Source organism: Meriones unguiculatus, chromosome 7 (genome assembly GCF_030254825.1).
Source record: "Meriones unguiculatus strain TT.TT164.6M chromosome 7, Bangor_MerUng_6.1, whole genome shotgun sequence".
In the NCBI taxonomy this organism is placed as follows: Eukaryota; Metazoa; Chordata; class Mammalia; order Rodentia; family Muridae; genus Meriones; species Meriones unguiculatus.
The window spans coordinates 30,405,581-30,430,807 of NC_083355.1; the positions used below are offsets into that span (position 1 = coordinate 30,405,581).

Consider the following 25,227-nt stretch of genomic DNA (forward strand, 5'->3'; position numbering starts at 1 on the left):
CCAAGATGAAAACCGCTGGCACGAATTCCTTATTGCTTTGCTCACTCTGGAAAAAACAAAACACACACACACACACACACACACACACACACGCACGCACGCACGCACGCACACACACACCAAACCCAAAGAGCTAGCTCGCAAACAGGTCGGCACCGGGGTGAGCGGGGTTATTCCGGGGGCTAGGCAGCCACCGAACCAGGAGATCGGTCACCTGCGCTTCCAGCAGCCCACCGTCCGCGGCCAGCTCCCGAAAAATCAGAGCGTGCGGCGATGCTACACACGCGGCCCTCGGAGGGCGGGGCTGGGGGGGCGGGGCTGACGGGGGCCCCGCCCCCGCACGCCTATCGGCGCGCGGTGCGGGCCCTGACGTCACTCTTGTCAGGGCAGCGGCACATGGACTGCCTGATGCGCTGAGCCGGGCGCTGCGGGGCCGCTGAGCGCGGGGAGCAGCGGCCGCGGCGGGGAGGGGGGTGGGGCGGGACGGCGCAGCCTCCGGTGCTGGCGCTGAGGGTCCGGGGCCCGCGCGCTGCCTTCTGCTCCTCTGCAGCCGACCGCATATTCCTCTTTTTCTTTTTTTCTTTCTTTCTTTCTTTTTTTTTTTTTAACCCTTACAATTTTGAACATTTTGCAAGACTGAGTCGGTGGGAGGCAGGTGAGAGCATCCTGCCCTGGGCCGGGGGAGCCCGCGGCGCTCCGTGCGCTTTCCCGGGAGCGTCAGCACTGAGAAGCCCGAAAGTTTTTTGTTTTTTGTTATTTTGATATTTGTATGTTGATATATTTACAAAGACAGGAGTGATTTTTTCTTCTTCTTCTTCTTCTTCTTCTTCTTCCTTATCTGCCTTGCTTTGAGAGCGAGTACTTTTTGGTTGGCAAAGGACGGAGGAGGGGAAAAAAAGCTCATCAACGTTTCGGGACGGCGACCTGGCCTTCTTTTTAAAAAGACAGTTGAGTGCATCACGATGGAGAAAATGTCCCGACAGCTCCCCCTGAACCCCACCTTTATCCCGCCTCCCTACGGCGTGCTCAGGTCCCTGCTGGAGAACCCGCTGAAGCTCCCCCTTCATCCCGAAGACGGTGAGCGTTGCCTGGGCTCGGGGAAGGGACGACACTCGCGGGGACCCCACGCCTGGCTCGGCGCGGGGCGTCTCTCTCCCTCTCGGGGAGGCTCGCTCGCTCTCCCCATCCCCCACCCCGCGCTCGGAGCCAAGGGGATCACTTTGGGGCGACGTTTGAAAGCGCGCCGGGGACCCGGCTCGCCCGCCCTCTAGGTATGTCCTCCGGCAGCGCGGGGGACAGGTGAACTTGACGGGTCAGGATCTCCGCCCCGAGGACGGAGCCTCCTCGGGGAGACCGGGGTCTCAGGGACCGGAGGGGAGGAATGGGGGAGGTGGCTGGCTAGAACCCGGGCGTGTGTGCGCGCGCGTGTTGGGGGGGTCTCGCTCGGCAGCCCGGGTATTTGGACTGCGTTACTGCTTTCCTTGCTGTTGGGCGCTGTGGACTCCCGCGGCGGGAGCCGAGAGGCGTTTTCTCCCGCAGCAGGGCAATTCCCACAGCCCGGTGGGGGTGGGGGTGGGGGAGTGGTCTGTCGGCGGGAAGCGGTGCACGCCTCCGGCGCTGACACTTTCCCGGTGCACTCTTCCCGGTGGGAGGGGAGAGCTGAGCAGGCTCACGTGTAACCGCGTGCAGGAGCCTCCTCCGGCTTGAGCCCTTTCTCGGTAAGTCTCAGACCTTCCCTAGGCAACCGTAGCTTGGAGCCCAGAAGACGGGGACGGGGTGGGCATGCAGGTGAGATCGGGCGGGGAAGCCAGTTTATACCCCCCACGGGTTTGTGTTTGGGGCTGATGCAGTGCCTTGCCTCTGGTCGTCTCCCAGTGACAAGAGCGAATCATGCTGCTCCTGCAGAAAGTCTTCAAAGATTATTCGGCTGCAAATAGCTTCGGGGTGTGTTTGCATCTTTTTTCCCCCCCCGGGGAGGGGACGCCTGTTGCATTGCAAGAGTTGCCGGTGCCTGATTGCGCGTACGGACCCCCACCCTCCCCACCCCACCCCTCGCGCGCGCCTTAAGGAGGAGCAGCATTTGGGGGAAAGCGGTTGCGGCTGGCTTTTGCGGTCCAACTCTAATGAGGTTGCGGAGGATCTAGATTAGAATGAGTGGCAGTGGGGCGGCATTTCTTTAAGGGGGAGGGGGAGAGAGAAACCACATCAGAATCAAATTCTGTAATCCCAGATTCCACCCACACCTGAATATTGGCAAAATGCAGAGAGCTTGGTAAAGACCAAATCCGGGGGAAGCTGTATTTCCAGGCAGGAAGTAGCTGCATTCTTCCGTCCTGGTGTAGAAACCAGCACCTTTGCAATAGTACTGCTGTGTGACTGGGTGAATAAATGCATACTTTTTTTTTTTCTTTTTCTTTTTTTTTTTGTAAATTGGGTAATACTTAAATGTTTGGGGAAGAGAAAGAAGAAACCACGTTTTAAAACTTAGTCCTTTTGCATATGTGTCCAAGCAAATGGATGAGTTTGAAAGTTCTTCCCTCCTCCCCTAAAACTCCCACCTGTCACCCCTCCCCCACAGGTCCTTGGCTCCTTCTAAGAACGGAGCATCCTTTTATCTTTCTTGTAGATGGGGAGAATTGTAGTCTCGCAAGTTTATGGAAACAGTGCGTGGAAAGGGGTAGTGCAGGGGGTTGGGAGCTGCTTGCTAGGACTAAGCATGAATACCCTGGCTTGTAAGTCTAAATGACCTCAGATTCTTGCTGTAATGAGTTTCTGAGAGATAGGATCATGCCGGGTTACTGGTGGTTTCCTTAAAAAAAAAAAAAATCACATCGGTTGAATATGCTCTTGGGTGTTATTTTCCCGGCATTGATTTCAGTGACTTAATCACTTCAAATAACACACCGCACTGGAGGAGGACTGTTCTCTTGTTTTTATTCCAGATCAGACGGTAGCCCTGTCCTGTAGACCAGAGCTTTCTTTCCAAAGTAAATAGGAAGATGTCGAAACTCTAGGTCCACAAAAGACAGCACCCAGAGGCCTCAGTGCCCACGAGAAGTAGTTTTGTAACAGATGGCAGGAAGGCTGGTGAGAGAATGACCCCTTTTCTGTTTTTGAAAGCAAAGCTCACCTTTCCCCTTCTCTTCCTTCAGCATTTAGCAAAGATAAAGACAAAGGAAAGAAGCTGGATGATGAGAGCAACAGCCCGACAGTCCCCCAGTCGGCCTTCTTGGGACCCACCTTATGGGACAAAACCCTTCCTTATGACGGAGATACTTTCCAGTTGGAATACATGGACCTGGAGGAATTTCTGTCAGAGAATGGCATCCCCCCCAGCCCGTCGCAGCATGACCACAGCCCTCACCCTCCTGGGTTGCAACCTGCTTCCTCCACAGCTCCCTCGGTTGTGGACCTCAGCAGCCGGGCCTCTGCACCCCTCCACCCTGGCATCCCGTCTCCAAACTGTATGCAGAGCCCCATCAGACCAGGTAAATTCTGGAAGGTTCACCCTTTAGGTGTGGGGGTAGGGGCGGGGGAGGGAGAGGTTGGCAGAAGTAGGAGAGCTTAGCGTCCCTTTCTAGAGAGGAGCCCCCTCTTCCTGTCCCGACTGGCCTTCCCCCCCTTCAGGGAGCATGCCTGGCTCTCAGTCAGAATAAGACTCTACGGACCTGTCCTTAGGAAGCTGGTGTTTTCAGGTCTGGGGTGTGAGCCCAGAATGCTCATTTTAACCAACTCCCAGGAAGATTCTGAGCAGTTGGCTCAAAGGCTACAGTTTTAAGATAATCCAGCCTGGAGTAAATGACTGGGCTAGTAGGTTAATGGAGGCATCCGTGTAACTCCTGCCCCCTTCACCTGGTCCCCAAACACAAAGATAAAAGCATCTTGCTGGATAATTTGGGTAGACCCCAGAAGGCTGGGTTAACCCATATCCATTCTTCTCTGGCCTAAATGGGCGACTGAGTAGAGGCATGGGTAGGTTGTTTATTTGTTTTCCATCCATCTCCTTTGGTCGTTGACTAGAATCTAAATAAAAGCAGGCTTTCCTGTTCACTGAGGCTAAGCCTCTTTCTTCCTAGCACTCTGTGTCCCGTGAGCCAATCTGCCTCATATTGTTTTCACTGTCATCCGTTTATCACATTTACTCCACCGTCACAAAGCTTGTGACAGGGCTGGGGAGATGCTCTTCATTCTGTGTGCTTGTGTGAGGACCAGCATCTGACCCCCGCTGCTGGGGAGCTGGAAATAAGAGCATCTCCGAGGTTAGTGGGCACCCATCCTAGGCAAATCAGACACACGTGAGTCTGATACACACCTTCCCACATTCAGACAAGCTCACACATATACACAAATAAGTAATAACAAGCGGGTTGGCTTTTTTTCTTTTTTAAAATAACACAAAAACGTTACCTGGAAAGAACTATGCTTTAAAACCCATTGCCAGAGGGGTAGGGCTAAGCACAGACTAAGGCCGCCCCAGACCCAGACCTTCAACACTCAGTAGCACAGAACAAGCAGAAAGAAAGCTCATTTTATGCACAGGTACTAGGAACAAAGATTCAGACTGATAAATTGGCAGGAAGGTCATGGAACGGAAGGCCCTTAGCTGCAGGGAAAGATGGAAAACGGGACAACGAGAGACTTGTGTTAGCGGTTTCTGCTGAACTCTGTGCCCTCGACTCATGCAGAAATTTCTGTCACATGCAGAGCTGGGTTTAAATGGGAGGAAATGAGGGGAAGGAGGAAAGGGTGCCCCGCCTTTTATAGGTTAGTCCTGGAGGAATCCTGGAGATCAGTCCTTCCTAGATCTCTGGACTTTCAAATCTATTTTACCCCGTCTCCAAAATCTACTTCGGTTGATAACTCTAGGCCACTGGTTCTATTGGAATTAAGTTTTAATCTCCAGCTACCCCCAAGGGTGCATCACCCTCCTGATGTGGATTAGACAGCTTGCTATGAGGAATGCGTAGCGCTGATGCCTTCGGTTTGTTCACCGGGAGCGGCAGACTGTAGACACTGGCACTTCTCACATTCTGCTGCATAACTGAGTGACCTCAGCAATGACCTCTTGGAGCTTCGCTTTCCCCTTTAATAGGAAGATATAATTTCAATTTGACGGGCCTATTTTGGAAACGGTAATTCAGCGTCGGATGGCTAGCTTCAGGTATTCTGTTAATTCAAGTGGTTTGTGGTTGTAGTTAACTCTTAGTGTTATGACAGTCCTTGTCACCCGAAATACCTTCCTAAAGTCACTAGATAAAGTTACACAGCTTTCCTTTGGAGAGCAGTATGGGAAGAGTTTGCTCACTGAGCACTACTGAAAGTGAAAAATTGGCATCTTAGAATTTGAGGCTCAAGTCGTTTGTCAGAGCTCCAGAGAGCCCACTGTGGTCCGTGATTCAGGTGATGGGGCCTCCCCCAGCCAGAATTGCTGTTCATAGCAAGGAACTCCCAAGTGTCTGTGGGTATCATTTTATTGAGTTACAGAAAAAAAAATATACCAAAAGGTCTGAAAATAATCCCTCCACTTAAACCTCCTTTCAAATGTGGTAGAATTACATTTCAAAATGATTTTATTGTTTGAATTAAAAATCCAGTGATATTCCTAACAGGAAAAAAATCCAAAGCTCTTTTTCAAATGCCAGTAGATAAAAAAAAAAAAAAAAAAAAAAAAAAAAAAAATCACATTCTGCCATTCATATAATTTTGCTCATGATAAAGATTATACTGAGAACCGGAATCTAGAGGACACAGGCTTGAAGGATGTGTTATCTCAAGCAAACTAGGAGAAGGAGGAAGTTCTTGGCTATTCTGCATAGCTCACAGGGCTGACCAGAATAGAAGTAACTACCCAGTGAATCTTGAGGAAAATAAGTCTTCTGAACGGAAGAGCACATATGTAGCAATGAGCATTCTGGGAACTGAGTGATTTCAGTCTCAATTGAGATTTCTCAACCTTGGCACTCTCTCTTGAGGGTAAGTCTTGTGGTATATGGCCTTGTGGATTTTAAGATGTTAAAGGACATCCCTGCTGTCCCATGTTGAGGCCAGTGGCACACACTCTCTAGTTGTGGCAAATAAAAAAAAATGTCTTCAGTCACCTTCCAATGTCTCCTGGGAATAAAATCACTCCTGCTTGAAAGTTAATGGCTTGGACCTTCAACTTAGGCAGCAAAATCTAGACTTAACTTAGGCTGCTATCATACAAATGATTCCTTTTTTATTTCCTGTAACACTCTATGGCAAAACTTTTGAGAAAGTGAAGAGGCATTGGCTTGCCAAGAAAAAAAAAAAAACAACAACAACTGTGTATTAATAAGAGTATTTTGCACTTTTAGGGGATAGAATGAAGTTACCAGGGTAACCAGGAGATAAGGCAGCGCAGTTTAAACATTTGCCTTCAGCTGTTGCTCAGTGTGCAATTTTGACGTGTGCATTGTCTCAGTACTGCTTCCTGTCTGGGTGAAAGGTAGCGGAGCCAGACTGACAAATTATGTAGAATGAGGGCTACCTCGAGGGTATCTTGGAATGGCAAGGTGAGCACTGTTGTGCATTTTCAAAACTACTTATCATGACTGCTCCCCAGACCCTTCTCCTATGTTATGCATCCTGGTCTGATTCCTCCATGTAGGTATCTGATCAAAGAATGACTCAGTATCTGAAGAAATAAACTTGTTTCCTGAAGACCTATTCCAGAGACATATTGAAAGCTGTGGTGGTGACGATGATGTCATAGGTTGTCCGGCCCTTGGAGGGGGGGTGGGGGTGGGTCTTGGATGAAGCAGGGGCTTCAGGGTGTCTGAGAGCAGCATCTTGGCTCTTCCCAGACCCAGCAGGCTGGTAGGAGCCATTCTGTAGTCTTTGGCCTTTGCATGTCAGATCTTATCAGAGGTAGTGGGGGTGGGGGTGGGGGGTGGGAGCTTGTTCTTGGAGGTTATATGCTGGGTACTAGGAAAAATAAGAATCTGTTTGCCCTGAGAATTGAGTGACTGCTTTAAGGACAGCTGTCCCTTTAGGGAAAGTCATCTATAGCAGACAAAGGCAGAGTTATTTTTAAACCCTGCGCTTGTAAGGATGGATTTGAAACCATTTCTTCTGGTGTATTTTTTTGGGATGTCCTGCTACTTTAAGGCCCAGATTCAGCTGAGAATTGTGAAGGTTTTCTTTTCAGTTCTGAGCCCAGGGACTGGGCTATGATGAAAGTCGGGTACGCAGAAAAGTGAAAACCCTTCCGTGTGGTCACATGTGAGAAAAGGAGGATGTTGAGTGAGTGGCTTTGAGAGATGGGGACAGGGGCAGTTGCTGTAGGTTTGTAGCCTGGCGTTCGTGTTCCCATTCCACTCACTGTCCTTGATAGTAGGGCTTTTTGGCATGGGAGGGAAGGTCCAGCTATGGAATTTGTGTAATTACGTATAGAACTCTTCGAAGGCGGTTTCAGGACTATGGGAAGTTCCACAGAGGAAAATGGGTGATGCCCACCACCCGGCTTCTCTTTACGGTTTTTCGAGACAGGGTGTCTTTGCATAACCTTGGCTGTTCTGGACTCGCTTTGTCCAAACTGGCTTCTGAACTCACAGAGATCCACCTGCCTCAGCCTCCCCGAGTGCTGGGGTTACAGACATTTGTCACCGTGCCTGGATGGTGCTTACGTTAAGGACCTGTAAGATAACATATTGCGTATGTCCATTTGCTGGCTGGATTGGAGCCCTGTGAGTGATGGGGCCGTGCAGACCACCTCATTTGGATGGAGGGAATTCTGAAAGGGAGAGAGCAAGTCCAGTTTGTCCTGAACGTAGCCTTTTTAGAATTACTTATCTTGTCCCACCATGCCTTGGAAAGGGGACAGGCTTGTTCTGTTCTTGAGTCTATGTCCCTGACGTAGACAGAAAAGCAATCCCTGGAGTGGGGCAAGAGATATTTGGGGAGGAAAACGGAAAGCAAGACAGCTTGGCGGTAGGAATGGAGGCTCCAGGAATGGAGCCTGAGGTTTTCATCCTAGACTCACCCCTTGGCTTGCCAGGTCATTTTGTGTCTACTTCTTAAGCTCTCTAAGCCTCAGTTTACTTAGCAATAGAACAACGGAGGCTATAAATACTCCCTCACCCACCCCTGGAGTTTCATCAGGCTTAAACAAGATAAAGCATGGCAAAATATACTGAAGTGTCCTGCACAGGAAAGCTCAGTGTCCTCATGAGCGTACTGGCAGGGGGGGAAAAAACAGCTGGGTTCCCTGTCCCCATTCTTCATTTAGGGATTTGTTCATCTAGTCCTCTTCCCTCTGCAAAAACAGGACATCCTTCTCCCCCCGGCCCCCCGGCCTCCAACCCCCAGCATGCCCAACAATCATTCTTGCGGTAGGTCTGACCTTTCTCTCCCTCCTGGGTTAGAACAAATCACTTCCTTGATGTTCACCTCGAAGCATTGCCCCTGGGTTAGCAACTCCTATTCTGCCCGTGGGAAACAACCCAACATCCTTCCCCCACCCTCCCCTCTTGTGGGAGCCCTGTACACCCTGGCTGGCTGCCTGCATGACCGTGTGCTCCAGGCACGTGGCCATGCCCTGTGGAGCTTGCCCAACCCTGGATGGTATACCCGCCTGTCTTTCCTTTTTCTGTTGTTCTTTTCCCTCCTCCCTCTTTTCCCTTCCCGGGGAACTATAGCAAGTGCCAGTGAGCAATTGTAATCCTGACCCTGGCACAAGCAAGCTGAGCTCCAGAGGGAGGATCATTGCTAGGCCAGGGAAACCTGTTCTGTCCAGTGGCTTCCCAGCCAGCCCCTAAGTCTGGCCCTCTGGCCTGCCTTTCAGAGGCCCCATCTCCTCTCTCTTTCCTGCACCGTGGCTGTGGGCAGGATTCCTGGAGGCTGGCTGTTGCCAAGGGTCTTGGCAGAGCGTTCTCAGTTCAGCGCTGTGCCTACCAGACTAGAAAAATAGCACTAGAAAGACAGAATTAGGTGGAGGAAAGGGAGAGATGGGGGGGGGGGGGAGTTGGGAGAGAGCCTTGATGACATCCTAATACAGAACGCCAGAGGGTGAGGAGACAGCAATGATTTATCATGTGTCTCCGATACCTCTCTCCCAACTAACACTAATCACTTTTACCCAGGAATCATTTTTTATGTCTTAGCAGTGAAAAGGAGGGGGAGAAGGAAGCTAGAGGAAGTAATAAGATGCAAAAACGCATTTATAGCAACCAAAAGGCAGAGAGAGCGATGGGTGGTATGGTGTTTGGTTCTGTAGTGTCAGGAAGACTCATCTTTACCCTTTTTCATTTCTTGTGTCTGGCATCCATTAACTCCTGTAAACATCGTCACCTAAGCCACTGAACCACTGCCTTGCCATAAGCTTAAATTTCTCAAGACCTACTGGCCTGGTGGCTTACCAAATACCCTGTGTCTCAGAATGCCCCGGGTTTGAGACATGGCCACATACAAGGTTCCAATGACTTCTAGAGCTTGGGCTCCAATACACAGAGCCAGGTACGAGTCCTGAACTTCCAGGCTTCCACCTGCTCTCAGGTGAGTCATTTAAATGACATGAGCATCTGTGTTCCCTTCTGGGATTCTGGAAGAGTTATAGGATCTCTTTCCTAGAGCTGTGAAGGTCATAGGAGACAGTGTGTGGTAGAGCCTAAGCGCAGAGCCTGGTGCTCAAGAAGTACCCACCACAGCTGCTGGGAGCGGCATCCCCAACCGTCAGTGAGTGTCACCCCCTTAGAGGACTGAGCCTGGGACTCAAGACAGTGTTGATACAGTCCTTTTGACCAGAATTCAGGTGGAGCATTCTGGCTTTCTCTTCAGCTTCTCTGGTTCGTCTTACCTGGCCCTCAGTCAGCCTCTGGGTTTTATTTAGGTGGTGGTGGCTGACTGTGGCCTTTACTCATTTCTCACAGGATTAAAAACTGAAGCAAGCAAACAAAATGCAGCCTGAAGAAGTTCTTGCTTAGGTTTATCTCCTGAGCTATTGGCTAGAAAAACCTTTCAGGGCCACAGTCTAAATTTTTTTTACAGTACGTTTTAATAAGTGCACTTGGCCCCAGGAGAAAGCAAAGCAAGGAGACTTCTTAGGGTGTTACAAAAGGAAAGTTTAGATGGTACCCCTGGTGACCTGGAAAAACTGTTCATTAATATTCCCGATGATACCCCCCCCAACACACATACTGTTTTTCTTTACTATGTACATTCTTGGACTTCCCGAACTTTCCCTGTGCAAGGCACAAAATAGCAGGCACCAGCATTTCCCACAAGTCAGCTCTGGGGCCTTTCTCTAGTGATACAAGGGTGAGACTGGAACAGAGAAGGCTGTAAGATGGCAGGAGCATAATGGACAGGCCGCTAAATAGCATCAGGTTTTGCTTTGTTTCCGTTGTGCTCCCGGGGGAAGGAAGATGAGGGGAGGGTTTGGTTGCTTTGTCTCCAGAGGGTAACCATTTCAGAGGGAAGTCCAAACTTGTAGGCACACAGGTAAGTGCCAGGACAAAGCATGCTCTCAGTGCCAAGTGATGAGTTTATCGAGACCTCAAGTGTCTATGGAAAAAAGAAAGGGTTGATGAAGAAGGCACCAATAACACTTGAAACCAAGGAAGGGATCAGTGCCAGCCCTAGCTGGCAGACCTCACAGGAAGTAGCCATGGCTCAGGACAGGGGTGCTCCAGGCCTGGCTTCCTGGAAGAGCTGGACCCGGTGCTGGGGCTCCAGAAAAAGTGGGGGAGCTGGTTGGAGAACGGGCAATGGGGGCACGGAGCCGTAGAGGTGTGGAGTCAACAGTGTGCTTGGGCAACAGAATGCAGACTGAGTGTGGCTGCTGCAGAGGGCTTGTCTGCAGGAGACCAGGAAGAGTAGCCATTCGTAGAGGTGGCTTCACGCATACCAGGCTTCAGAGACTGAGCTCTGTTCCGGAGGCAGTGGTGAGCCATTGGAGGTTCGTGAACAGGGAAACAGCATGTGGACATTTCTATTTGGGTTCAAGGTTAGATTTGAAACATTTTTAGAACCTTGACAATAGTTTCCTCTGGCGAACTAGGATTTCCTTATTTTTTATTATTTTGAAAATAAACACTCTCCCTTCAACATCAAACAGCTTTTTAAAAAAACACGATGTTCTAATTGATCTAGATGAAGTTATTTCAAAACACGGGGTTTAAGTTTCATTTGTGAAGCCCATAATTTTGGTGATTGGGGGAAGCACTCTCTGGCAAGAAAATAGTTGGAAGGATGTGAATGGTTTAGAATTTAAATGTCCAAAAGTAGAGCTGGCCTCATAGGAGCAAAAAATAGATTTTAATAAACTCAGCCCATTAGTGTTCATTGCTTTTAAATGCCTCTATTTTATACGGCTTACTAGGTTTGCAAACAAGTATATTGAACCAATTGTTATGAGCACATTTGTGTGTGTGTCTGTATGTGAACATGTAAGTGTTGGAGGAGTGAATGCCCCAGTATAACAAACAGTCCTTGATCTTAAGGATTAATTCATCAGTAGTATCAAGCTAAAAATACTTACCCAAGTTTCTGGCCAGGATATTAATTTTTATTTTGGAGGATTTTTTGTTGTTGTTGTTGTTGTTTTGTTTTTTTTGTTTGTTTTTTTTTTTTGTTTTTTTGTTTTTTTTGAGACAGGGTTTCTCTGTGTAGCTGTCCTGAACTCACTTTGTAAACCAGGCTGGCCTTGAATTCACAGAAACACCGCCTGCCTCTGCCTCCCTGAGTGCAGGTTATTAACTTTACTTGTGAAACAAAGGAAACATCTTTGCACTGCTGCATGACTGCTCTCCGACCTTGTATTGGTGGCTCCCTTCTTCCCTGAAACCAGAATGAACTGTACCTCACCCATTCAGTAATATGTGTAAGAAAAGAGGTGCCGGAGAAGAAGGCTTGGTGGGAGGTGAGAGGTGATGGGACGGGAGTCAGCTGCTGAATGGTACATGCTTGAAATGACTTGTTTGGGTTCCCCTAGAGTTTTTCCATATCAAGCTAGCGTTCGTTATAGGAGACCGGAAGATTTATGAGGACCTGAACCCATCCCCGTGAGTAAAAATAAAGGGATGAAAGGCAGTTGTGCAGTTTCACTTCCAGCTGCGTACAGTGGACGGTCCCTGGGGGGAGGGGGTGCTGATGGAACCTGGCATCTCCTGGAGAAGAAATCACACAGCATATGCTTCTCCTCCACCAGCATCCCATGGGCACGAACCCTGTGACCGAATATATGAAAATTTTCTAGAATGTTCTCGTTCCCTCTTTTCCAACTTTACCAGGCATCGTTACCATCCAAAATCACTATCCCCCCCGGTGTCATGTTCTCTCCTGGAAAAAAGAAAAAAAGAAAAAAAGATTGGTCACACCAAGTTCCTAAATAGTTTTATTTTTAAAAGTTTAATCTGGCATGTTTATTATTGTTATTATTGATGAGAGGATGCTTTGGAATTTGCAGGCCTTATGATGAGGTATGGTCCTGGCTAATGGAAACCCCTTGGTAACTCCAATCTTCCCCCGTAGACCCTAGATTCCTAAGAAAAACAATGAGTGTGTGCTACAGAAAGATGCTCATGGGACCTACAGCACTAAATCATCTGTGACAGAATGTTCTTGCGAAGAGTGGAGCTGCATAAATGGATCGGCAGAAATAAGTGCTTTGGCAGAACTCCTTGAGTGGGGAAGAGCGGTGTTTGCTCTTCTAATTAGCTCTGAGTAGCAGGCTGCCCTGATGTGTTTGCTGAGGAACCCAGGCAGAGGTCTCCTTACTGGTCTGTTAGAGCTTCGATGTTTTTTAAAAATTCATGCTTGTGCGTGTGTGTGCCCACATGGAAGTCAGAAGATAACCTCAGTTGTCATCCTGATGGATATAGTCCGTCTCCTTTGAGACATAATTTCTTGTTGGTCTGACTCACCCATCAAGCTAGACTGCCTGTCCAGGGATCTCCAGGGATCTTCCCCTCTTTGCTTCCCCAGCGCTGGGATTACAACCCCACACCACTGGCTTTTTATGTGAGATCTGGGCATCAAACCCAGATCCTCACGCCTGTGAGATGAGCTCTGCACCAGCTGAGTCACGTCCCCAGCCCGAGGCCTGCCACGCTCCGTGGAAAGGGCTAAGCACGCAGTCTGTTCATGCCCACTGAGTACTTTTTGAGTTGAACTGAGTGAGCAAGAAAGAGGAAAAGTTTGCCAGTGAGGGAAAGGATGCCACGGGGCTGGGGGCGGGGCGCTGACCAATGGCAATCAGTGCTCTAAACCAGATGAGCGCCATCCCCCAGGTACACAGCTGCCAGTATACAGGATAGAGATCACCATACCCCAAGGTATTATATGAGCTCTCTTAGGGATGTGGGCAAAGAAAGCCACAGGTTTGGCATGGAAGACTTAATTCACCTTACTCATTAAGACAAGGGCTTAAGACCACACCTTGAAATTTGATCCAGAGGACTGTGAAATGAAGGAGGAAGTGCACGCTAATGCAATCGCAATAGTATTGCTTTACTTTTCATCAAATGCTTTTTAAATTACATTTACTTGTTTAATTGTGTGTGTGTGAGTGTGTGTGTGTGTGTGTGTGTCCATTCACGTGCCTGAGAGTGAGTGCTTACCGTGTGCCACAGACAGTTCATGCATGGAGGTCAGAGGACAGTTTTCATGGGTCAGTTCTTTCCTTTTACCATGGGTGCTCTGGCATCAAACTCATGTTGGCAGACTTGGCAGTGAGCCATCCTGCTGCCCTTGTATTGCTTTTAAAAGGCCCCAAAGCCCTGGAGAGGTCACAGGGGGAAAGGTCAAAAAGTAAGAGCGAGGATAATGTGGAGAGAAGCAACACCTGGGTAGAGTTTCTGCAGGGCCGACTTCATGAGAACTGCACGGGTTTTATCTCATTGCAGCTAAATTCTTTATACTAATCTACATTTTCAGGGGATCCAACTGTCATGTTTCTTCAGAGAATCCACAGTATATTTAAATGCCGGCAATATGCACAGGAATGAACAATTTTTTCCTAAAGTTTTGATCTATGTGAAAATACACTTCATTCGTAGCTTATGAATGAAACTCACCCAAATAGAGAAGGTCAGCTAATAGTATCCAGTTATTAGATTCCATAGACGTTTGAAAGTGTACTGTGTAGTGTATATTTTATAGTGTGTATATTTTATAAAGTAGGCATAAGGAAATATTTGAGCCTGCTTGTGTCTGGTATTTTTTTTTTTTTTTTAATTACAGCTTGTCTGGAGGTAGCACTGCACTGACTTAGATTTTATGATCATTTGTCTTGAATCAGTGATACTGAAAACTTCACCGTCTTTGTATGTATGCAGTATGTGCATGAGTACATGTCTGCGTGTGTGCACATACACATGTATGTGTGTAGAGACCAGACATTAGCATTCAGTGCCTTCCTCTATTGCTCTCCACCTTACTTTTTGGAATGGGGTCTCTCACTGATTCTGCCAGAGTCGCTGGCCACCGAGTCTCAGGGTCTTCCTGCCTCTGCCTTCCTTGTCAGTGCTAGGATTCCGGGTGTCCGTTACCACACCCGGCTTTTATGTGGGTGCTGGGGTTACAAACTCTGGTCCTTAGGCTTGCATAGAAGATGCTCTACCCACTGGGCCCTCTCCTTTGTCATTTTATAAAGGAAGCTACCGTGAAAACATAATTTGGGCAGCACATTTGACTGATGTGAGCAGGAAATCGTCTTTAAGGACTTTAACCGTGAGTGAGTGTCTACATTGGTGCTCTTAACCAACAATGTGCATTAGTCGAGTCAAGAATCTCTGACTTGGAGATGTTTCTGTGACGGCGTTCACGACCCCCTTTGCATTGTTGCCCTTCCTCTCCAGCTACCCCATCCAGTGGCGTTTTCATCCTTCTGTCGTAAAATTCCGTGTTAGTACATGAAAACCAAATAGCTCTGTTTTCATTGTCTTGTCATTAGAGAGGCTGTCATAGACAGTTCCCAAAGATGATCTTTGTTGGTTGTTGTCCCTGTTTTTCCTAACGAAATCTCACCTGTCGGAGCAGTTTCTCAGTCTTCCCCTTTCCGTGCAGAAGTGAGTGTTAGACTTCTGCCCCTGGCTTCAATCTTGGCTCCACTGTTTACCAGCAGGGTAAGGCCTCTCTTTGCCTTTATTCCTGTGAGAGTGTGTGTGTGTGTGTGTGTGTGTGTGTACACAGGTGTGTGTGTAAGGCAGAGGTTGACCAAGGTGTCTTCCTTAGTCATTCTTCACTTTTTAAAATTCTTTCTTCATATATTACATCTGATCTCAGTTTTCCCTTTCTCCTCTCTCTAGAGCCTCCTCCCATCTCCTCTCCCCAGACCCATCCCCTCCCTGTCTCCCTTCAGAGAAGAGCAGGCCTCCTAGAGGCATCAACTAGACACAGCACAACAAAATAAGACCAGGCACATACCATCACATCAGGATGGATAAGGCAACCCAGTAGGAAGAATAGGGTTCCACAGGAAGGCAAAACCAGGACAGCCCCTGCTCCCACTGTTAGGATTCCCACAAGAACACCAAGCTCCTCAGCCATAACATATATAGAGGGCCTAGGTCAGGCCCCTGCAGGTGCCCTGGTCTTTCAAGTTGCCCTGAGTCCCAGTCAGTTGATTCTGTGGGCTGTGTTCTCTTGCTGTGTCCCTGACCCCTCTGGTTCCTCCCGAGCTCCACCTAATGTATGGCTGTGGTACTCTGCACCTGCTCTCATCAGTCACTGGATGAAGTCTGCAGGGTCTCTTTTGAACCTAGAGCTTCTCATTTTGGCTACTTTAGGTAGTCAACTTGCCCAGCGCATCCCATTTATGCTCTAGAACTTGAGATTACAAGAGTGGCTGACGTGCCTCTCTGTTTTTTGTTTTTTTTTTAAATGAGGTTACTGGGGATCTGAACTTAGGTCCTCATGCCTGAAGAGCATTCATCTACCAAGCCATGTAGCTCTGTAGCTCTCCATGATATGGGTAAGCCAGGGGGATGCCAAGAATTTCATGGAAGAGGTTGAAGCAGTGATTCTCAACCTTCCTAAGGCTGCAGTCCTTTCATGCACTTCCTCATGCTGTGGTGACACCGAACCATAAATTATCTTCATTGCTGCATCATAACTGAAATATCTGCTATTGTTATGAGTCATGATGTAATCTTAATCTGTGTTTTCCGATGATGTTTGGGAGTTCAAAACCCACAGGTTGAGAAATACTGTTGTAGAGCCTTCCTTCATACTAAGCATGGTAGTGGTTCTTGAAATTTAGTCTTTTTCTAGGAGGGTTGAATGTTGGTAATACAGTGCCAAAATGTGTTTTCTTTTATTCTCCATCAGCTCTTCCATCTTGATTACGGGCAGCTTAAAAATAAATTGGGCATATCTTAGTGGCCAGAAACCATGGCAATCAGGATGAAATCATTATCAAGGCAGAAATAACAAGCTTTGATAGAGCTATCCAGCGAAACACAGTCCTGAGAGCAGCCACACACTTGTCCGGACCCTTATGTCACCAAAGTAGATTGGGTTTGAAATCCCAGCTTTTGTTGGAAGCCTTGAAATGTGGATCTCATTCTAAGCCCTGGACTTTTCATCTAGAAATGGTGGCCTGCTTCACAGGGTTGCCATGGGGGTTAAGTTAGGGCAAACATGATATCGGTGCAACAGCCCATGGCTGTGCCTACTTAGGAGTTGCCACTGTCACTCTAAGTCAGAGTCATATCCTTTTGTCTAAATAAAACTTTCTAAAATGCATTTGTAGCTCTTAGCTTTGGAGTATCAGTTGCAAGCTGTTAGGCTGAGTCTTCACGAGTTCTCAGATTCTTGCTTAGGGACAATGAAGAGATCTTGTGTCTAGTTCTCCTGTGTGACCACTTGGGAATATTGTCTTATGCTAACCACCTGTTTTAGTTTGGGTTTTATTGCTGTGAAGAGACATCATGACCACGGCAACTCTTATAAGGGACAACATTTGATTGGGGCTGGCTTACAGGGTCAGAGATTTAGTCATTATCATCATGGTGGGAAGCGTGGCAGCATCCAGGCAGACATGGTGCTAGAGAAAGAGCCGAAGAAGGAGACTGTGTAACTGGGCGTAGCTTGAGCATAGGAGACCTCAAGGCCCACCTCCACAGTGACATACTTCTTCTAACAAGGTCACACTTACTCCAACAAGGCCACACCTCCTAATAGTGCCACTCCTCGTGGGCCAAGCATTCAAACACACAGGAGTCTGGGGGGTGGGGGTGGGCATCAATTACCATACCACCTCTTTGGGTTTTATGTCTATAAAACGAGAACGGCTCATGTCTTCTTCATTCATGTGTCACAGATGTAAGGTAGCCAATTGCAAAGTGGGCCAGACAAACCTCAGTGCAAAGTTCAAATTGGGTTGGCTTTATTATTTCCACTGGATTCGAAATGGCAACAGGGGCAATGCATGGCTGTCCCCCTTCAAGCGTAGCCTAGCTGTGAAGAAGGAAGAACTCGGAGTAGGCTGACCTAGGTTTTGGCAGCCCCTTCGGCAGGGTGAGGGTGTGTGCTTTTGGACAAGTGACCCCTGTTCTCAAGGCCCTGGTGTTCTTGTCTGTGAAACGCCAGGTGCTGCTTTTAACTTTGTGACTCTATGAACTGTAACACTCAGAGTCAAATTTTGCGGCCAAAACCCCATTTTTTTTTCTTAATTTTAATCCTCCCAGAGCCAAGGTGATGGCTTGAGAACCTGACAGCCTGCCATTCATAAGGGATGATGGTGTTTAAAAACTGCAGCTTAAATGCCAGGCGTTTGACACCGTTTGAGGTGGGAAAACAATTCAAGTGGGTTAAAAACAACAACCTTAATTCCAGGTGGGAACCACTGGGCTCCTCAACATTCCAGAGCCACTCTGGACCTCAGCTATCTGTCTGCAATCATTGTTCCAGGTTGGCCGTGGCAGTGGTGGTTTGTTAGCCAGACATAACACAGGCCCACAGCTACCTCTGTTGATGGCAGTTTTCCCATCTGGGCTCTAGCTGCTCCCTGATGTGCCTGGATGCAGGATTGTTCATGGTGTAAGCTTCAGCGCGTAGCCTGGAATGTCATCCAGAAAGATTCTGAGGTTCAGCCTCCATTAGTGGGGAGAGTTCTGCGATTAATTAGCAATGTCTGCCGTGCCAAGGTGTGGCAGGGCTAGGCCGGATATGTGCTGTCCCCTCCAGAGCAGGTAGGGAAGATCCTTTAAGCTGTGTACCCTCCAGCCGGGCAGCAGATCAAGGACTTGGGCCAGTGTTGTTTCCGGTGTCCTGGAAAAAATGTTTTTCCAAGCCTCCGGCAGGTTCTCTTTTATTCTCTTGGGGAGGCTCATTCTAGTTAAGTGAGCAGAGAGAATGGAAGAAAGGAAGTCTGTTGATTCTGCTCCACACTCACAAGACAGGAGCTGCAAGGTCAAGGAAGCTGGAAATTCTACTGTGTAATTCCACGGAAACGCCAACGAAGTCCAGGCAAGGTGCCCTCTGGCCCAGCAAAGGCAACCACAGACCACAGACCTTGCCTGGCTGTGGCCAGAGGTCATGGCTACCAATTCCCTGGACACTAGGCCTTGGTAGGCATCCAGTCATCCAGTCCAAATCCAAGGGCCCTGGAGAATTTGCCAGTCTATCTGAAATTGAAGGTGCCTCTCAGTTATCCATGCTGATGGCACAGAGTATCGGAGGTCTGTTTCTCTCCAGCTTTGGAATGTGACTTATGCCTTTGTACTCTTGATCTGCTTTCCCGGTGATGTCTGAGTATTTCAGATTTTTTTTTTTTTTTTTTTTAAGAAGCGTGGAGGGGGTGAGGAGTGCTTTTTTGCAGCTTTCAGTGTGTTTCTCATAGCCAGCCAAATATCTCTGAGCCTACTTAGTTTAAGCCCATGAATGGTAGCAATGAAATCCTAACACCTGCCTCTTACTGTGCTCCATGGGGTCCTGTGGGACAAGAGATGGATCCAGGAGTGTGTTGGGCGAAGGGGCTGGAGGCTAAACCTTGTGAAGAATCTACTCAAGACCTCACCTTAGAGTAGAGAGTGGCTGGGACTTCCTCTGTTCGTTCTGCTTCCTGTTGTTTTTCCAGTGACTGCACTTGAGCTCTGCATACAATTAACTTTCCATTATCCCGGAGCCCGATTAGTCAGCTTGCAGATTAACCAAGGTGAAGGCTCACCTGGGTCTTCCAGGTGCTCTTCAACTCCGTTGCTCTTGTTGATTAATTAGTCGGTTATGGCTGATTGACTGCTCCGTGATTCTGGAGCCCTGGGACTGGGTTATTTACAGCAGGGGAGGGTGCTCAAGGGGCAACTTTGTCCATGATTTTTGACTCTCTTTAGGTAGAGGTTTTCGCTAGTCCTGGAAAGCTCTGAATTCTCTAGCACAGTGCCTGAGAGGCTCAGACATTCCCTGGGGTCCTGCTGCTGTACCCTTACCCCACCCAACACTTTTTCCAAATTGGGAAATTTAAGTTGACCTCGGGGTGCTGTGAATTTTGAAAGTCATTGCAATTAGAAATCTGGTATGTTGAAGGTAGTCTCAGTACACAGCAATGGAGGCTGCTGTCGCCCTGCCTCCTCAGTCTGTGAACTTCCTCCCTCCAAGCTTGTAGATTGACAGCCCTGAGACACCGGGCATGGGAACCTGTCAGAGGTCTGTGGAGGTCAAGGTCATGGTGACAGTGGGGGGTAGGTGCTGCCTACAAATGCAGGTTTCTCAAGATCCTGTTCTCCCCCGGGGTGATTGTTGGAGATGCTTGTGACTCTATCTCATTATCGTCCTACTTCACAGAAGCTTTGCCTGAGTCTCGGTGGGGTGAGCGAGCCTTATCTTACACAAGGTCAGAATAAACCATGTAACCTGGAGTTCCCGAATCTGGGACCATCTTGGTTTGGGCAACAGATAACTCGAGTCTTTCGTATATTCTAAACCATGAGAAAGTGTCCGCTGAGGAAGGGTGGGGGGCACAAAGAAAGAGGGGACATGCATACGTCATATTTGATGGGGTTCTGTGGGTTGTCGCACTCATGGAGCACCCGGCAGGTCTCCCCTGGCTTCTCGTTTTACACTCCCCAGACCTTCATGCCAAGGGTTCAGCGCCCGACACCTCTTTCTAGCCAGGCCCATGGGTTTCTTTGGCCCTTCGTGTTTTCCCAGGGCTGTCAGTGTGTATGTACAGTCTAGAGATCACATTTTATTAACACAAAGAAATCTGCTTGGGCTGCCTGGTTTTGCAGTCACGTGGAGAGAAATGTGTTCCTTTGGTCCTCCAGCCTGCGGCTCCCTGTGCAAAATACAGCAGAGAGCTGGGCACTGGGCCAAGCTTACATTTCACTTCGGAACACACTTTCGAATCACTCCTTGGCAGAACATCCCCGGCGGTGTCTATTTGGGGAGTAAGTTAGGGAAGTGTTGTTTTTCTCTTATGAGTGTCGGGAGATAGGACCTTTAGAACATGTTTTACTTTCCCCATCCTCACATCTTCAGGGCGCCCAGATATCGACGTGATCCAGGAAAAGGCAGCAGAGAGAACCCCCCCTGCCCCCCCAACTTTTTTTTTTCCTTTGTCCCTGGCTGCCCTGCAAAATCAGTGAACACAGCCAGCCCTGCCTGGGATGGAGACACTTAAAGCCAGGGTAATAACATCAAAAGCAAAGTTCTGCAACGCCGGGGCAAAGGAGCCACTCTCCCAGATAAAACAACATTGTTGTCCAAATCTTTCTTTCCAAAAGATCTGAGACTTTCCTCAGGTTGAGCCTCAGCCAGCCAGCGAAGGAAGTAACTCCAGCGGGCCTTTGGAATGGTAAATGCTATGAAAATAAACAAACAGACCTCTTCCATTCCGTTCTCCCTCCCTTGTCTATTTTCGTTTCTTCCTCCCGTTGTTCTTTAGCCCTCTGCTGTACCCTGCCTGCTCTGTGCACCTCTCCCCACCTCCATATTTTCTGGGAGCAATCTGCCTTCAATCAAACAGTAATGCCTATCTTCAAAAATGAGGACTCCGGAGACTGGAAGTCTAATTCAGGCACTCTTTCCCTGCCACCTGAAGCCTAACTTGAATCCGAACAATGAAGTTGCTGTGGAATTTTAAACCTCCTTAAGAAAGACCAGAATGGGGGCTGGAGAGATGGCTCAGAGATTAAGAGTGCTGTCAGCTCTTCCGAGAAGTCCTGGGTTCAATTCCCAGCAACCACATGGTGGCTCACAACCATCTATAATGAAATCTGGTGCCCTCTTCTGGCATCCAGGCAGAACACTATATTTGCAGTAAATAAATTAAAAAAAAAAATCAGAACGGGTAAAAAAAAATTGCCAGCATCATATGGACTTCTCTTCTCCTAATGCACTAGAACCCTTTCATGAAAAGAGACTCTTTATCATTCTGGTCACCCCCTCCCATAAGCAACATAAGGATTTCCCAAGGGCCAAGCCTTGCTCTTATTCTAGCATCTGAAACTTGGGAAGGCTGCACTTTCATTCCGTACTTTGTGGCCAAGCAGCAACTGATTGGGACATACAGACCCTTCCTTGGCAGATGTGGTGTGCCTGTTTGCTGCTTCCAAGGCCAAGTAGCCACTAGGAGGCCACTCCTCACCTTGGAGAGGATGCATAGAGCCAGGCTCCAGCTTCCTGTCGCCCTGAGCTCCCTGCAAAGCCTTTGCTTGCTTTGTAGAAGGCAGGTGACAGAGACTCATCCACCTGCCTGAGAACCTGTTGGTAATTAGCTTAAAAAAAAAAATGCCAGTTCTCACGTGGCTGTTGGGTGCTGTTAACTCAGCGGGGAGGGAAGGCAGTGCCACTTCAAGAAATAACACTGTGTGCCATCGTGTTTGCCATTCCAAGGGGAGGTTAGATAAGGTTAACAGAGAGGTGAAGTCACCTGCACCTTCCAAGAGATCTTCTGCAAATGCTGGGGAATATCAGAATTTCCCCAAAGCTATTCGGAGCCACACCCCTTTCTTTTATATATGAGACTGGGATATTTTTTTTAAAGTCCGGTCTTCTTTTCGGAGGAGACTGGAGATTGAACCCATGGCTTCATGCATCCTAAGCATACACTTGACCGCTGAGATCCACCCGCAAACCCATCACATTTTTGGTGGTGGTGGGGTTGGGAGTGCTTGACAGAAATCCCTGAGAGAATGGAGAGTCAGTCACTTTTATCAACACCAAGTGTCAAGTTCTCCACAGTGATTGTGTGGGCCATCTTCTCCAGTGTCTTAGGCCTGGTGAATGAGTACCTGGCTAGTTACTATTTGCCACCTAGGGAAAGACTGTTGACCTCCACCCCCACTTAGAGAGCACTTTGGGAATGTCATTTCCCTTTACAAGCCACAGTGTATGTCTGTGGAGCATTGTGACAATAGGACAGTTATTATTCAGGCTGTGCCCGGAGTAAGACAATCAGTCCTTAAGGTTGCAAGACCTGATTGTTGGCCCCTCCTCTCACCAGTGGGAAACTTTAAGCTCTCAGGACTTTCACCTTCTGCATAAAGAAAGGTTTTCGGAAGCTGATCTTCTTGGCTCCCACGGATCTCTATAAGGAGATCAAGCCGATCCTTTGTGACTAGGTTTTTGTCGCTAACCTGTGTTTTCCGCCAGAACTGGTAGCTGGGAAACATTCGTTGAGTAAATAAATGATGTATCAAAGGTTCTGCTTTTGTTAGAAATGGCTTTAAATAGATGTTTGGGCTGGGTGGCAGACCCGCCCAACATGGTGGGTCATTGCAAGAGGTCCTGATGGAACTCATTGCGCCATTGGGCTACACGTTAGCCAGTGGGTCTTGGAGGAGGCCAAGTGTAGTCTTTCCCAGCTGGGACAGACTCTAGGATCCTTCACTCGTGACACGTTGATAATCACATGTCATCATCTTCTGATTGGTCGTATAGAAAATGGAGAGACCCTTCAGAGTAGAGGACTAAGTGATGCTTGCAAATCCAGGTGACTAGCCAGCTCCAACTCTCCACCCTTTAACCACAGAGACAACACCCGGAAGCCAGCCGCTCCACATGCCTGTGCCAAGATCTCCCTGTAAGAGTTCTTAGAATTCACCCAATAGGTTCTTAGCTGGGATTTTTAACTGGGTAAGTAGACAAAGTCCAGGTGGGTTGAGGGAAAAGGTTGTAATAGACACTTAAGCACTGCTCTACAGATGTGCTGTTTGCGGCCTCTTTTGTGTGTCAGATTTGACTGGCTGACAAAATGGCGACTCTCCTCACCCCGGTCAACAGCTGCCACCAAAGCACCCACAATCAGCCGCAGCCACTACCGCAGTGTCGCCCTAGGGGAAAGGGTCAACCGCATCTTTCCAGCACCCTCCCTCAGTGTTCCCTACACTGCATCCATTCTGAGCCTGCTGTCCCATCCCACGCGTCCATGCCAGGGAATGGAATGTGGGTCTCCGGCAGCAGCTGGAGTTTAATCCCTCCCACATTCACCATGCCTCGGTTCACGCATGTGTGAAAGAGAGGGATAGCCCTCTTAGCTGCCAGGCTGAGGCAGCAAAGGTGTGCCTCATATTACCTGGTCGCTACCTTAGTCACGTGTGAATCTAACGATTGCAGGGCAAGTCTCAAGAACTTTTGTTTTCATCAAAGAAAGAGATTTCATATTTAAGACTGAACCGTGACGCTTCTTGGGTTTTAATCTCTCCTAGAACTGCCCTTCCGATTTCTCAGTAAACAAGCCTGATTGCAGCCTAGTTTGTGGAATTCTACATTCCCTTTGTTTATACTGTGCAGAGGGCAAGAGGCTGATTGGCCTGGAGTTCTTCTTTGCTCCACTGTGGGATGCAGAAAGACTACTGTCTTGAACAGTGTGGAGGGACCGCCTTCTCAGTGAGCCAGAGAAGCAGATACATAAATAAGCAGAAACACTTTAACAGAAGGGCTCAAGCGCAGACTCAGGACACAAGAGCAGCTTTTGCCCAAGTGACCTCAGGATGGCAGTGGGAGGACCATTGGGTATGGCAGCTGTGCCGGACAATAGCCAGTCACCAGTGTGCTCTGCAGATGGAGGATGGAGCTTCCCTTTTTCCTCCTGTCTGGGAGACCCTTACTCTAGCAAGAAACTGTGTACCCTTTCATCTGGATTTCAGCCTTCTATCAGGCAGCAGGTAGAAAGGAAACAGCTCCCTCGTTACCACTCCTCCCTTTATGCTTCTGATAGTTAGGGCGATAGGCTGCACAGTCTATATGTATTATCCCGTTAAACTCCAAAGCCACTCCTGGGTATTACTAGCATTGGTATTAGGTTGGTACTGTTATTGCTGCCCTTTTACAGATGAAGCCTGGAGAAAGTGCGTGCAGGATGGTACAGACAGCAGTTATCTGGCTGGGCTGGGATAGGCTGTGGTGCTACCATCTGGCACTGGGTCTCTATGTTAGGTCACCGCAGCTTTCTCCACTACACAGGACAGGGCTCTTTGCCCGAAGAAGGTAGCAGAATGTTGGGAGCCATCAGTGCAACTGTGCCCATGAGATGGCGTGGTGCCTACTAGGTTCTGGGGACCTGAGTGTGGAGAGGCACAGGGGAAAACATGTTTTGATCTGGCGGCATCTCTAGAGGCCCAGGCTCTCTTCAACCAGCTCCTAGGGAATCTAATTTTAAAGGACAGCCAGACCAGCTTGCAAAGCACAAGGTTTATGTTTAAATCATGAAGATTTAGTTTAAAAGTGAATTCTGTGCTTTTGTATGACTCTCAGAGCCTCGGTTCCTTCTGACATAATATCAGCGGAGAAGCACTCAGAATGAAGAAGGCAACGTGTAGGAATGGCTGGGGGGTGGGGGGAAGTTCGGAACATGGAACATGGCTGTGTCTGTGTGGCTGCTGGTGCCCAGCTCCAGCACGGTTGTATAGCAGAGGGTCTGTGGACAGGCAAAAGAACTTCCATCTTTCATGAATAGAAGCATGCATGTTTGTCCTTAGCCAGAGGAACGCATGAATTTCTGACTATGCTGGGCATCAGCTGTGTTTAGCCCTCAGGAAGATATGGGATGGAGACTTTTCCTCAGTGTTCCTGTCTATCTATCTCCCCGTGGCACACCTAGTGAGGGCTTTTTCCAGATGACACGTGAAAGAAGCAGTCCCTCTAGATCTGCCTCCGGGAGGCGGTACAGGGCATTGTAGCCTCAGTTGGTAAATATTAGTTCCCTTCCCCTCCCTGTGTGTAAGGCAAGTTGTACGAGTGAGTGAGGCTTCAGGAACTCAGAGTGCAAAAATAGCTGCGCCTGTGAGGATGTGGCCTCTTTTTCCCCGAGTGTGGACCAGATGT

At 48.4% G+C, this 25,227-nt stretch overlaps 1 protein-coding gene across 4 annotated transcripts in view; it reads left to right on the forward strand.

Moving 5' to 3' along the window:
* Positions 1 to 410: 410 nt before the first annotated feature.
* Hlf (HLF transcription factor, PAR bZIP family member) overlaps positions 411 to 25,227 on the forward strand; it is a 56,212-nt gene continuing 31,395 nt past the window's right edge. Inside the window, exons 1-2 of one of the 4 annotated variants that reach the window (XM_021655183.2) lie at positions 411 to 1,077; positions 3,153 to 3,488. In XM_021655183.2, coding sequence (XP_021510858.1) covers positions 963 to 1,077; positions 3,153 to 3,488 — 451 coding nt within the window. In that variant the 5' untranslated portion in view covers positions 411 to 962. Of the gene's footprint in view, positions 1,078 to 1,248; positions 1,272 to 1,571; positions 1,719 to 3,152; positions 3,489 to 25,227 lie in introns of those variants that run through there. The other 3 variants (XM_021655184.2, XM_060386988.1, XM_060386987.1) reach the window with 3 other exon arrangements.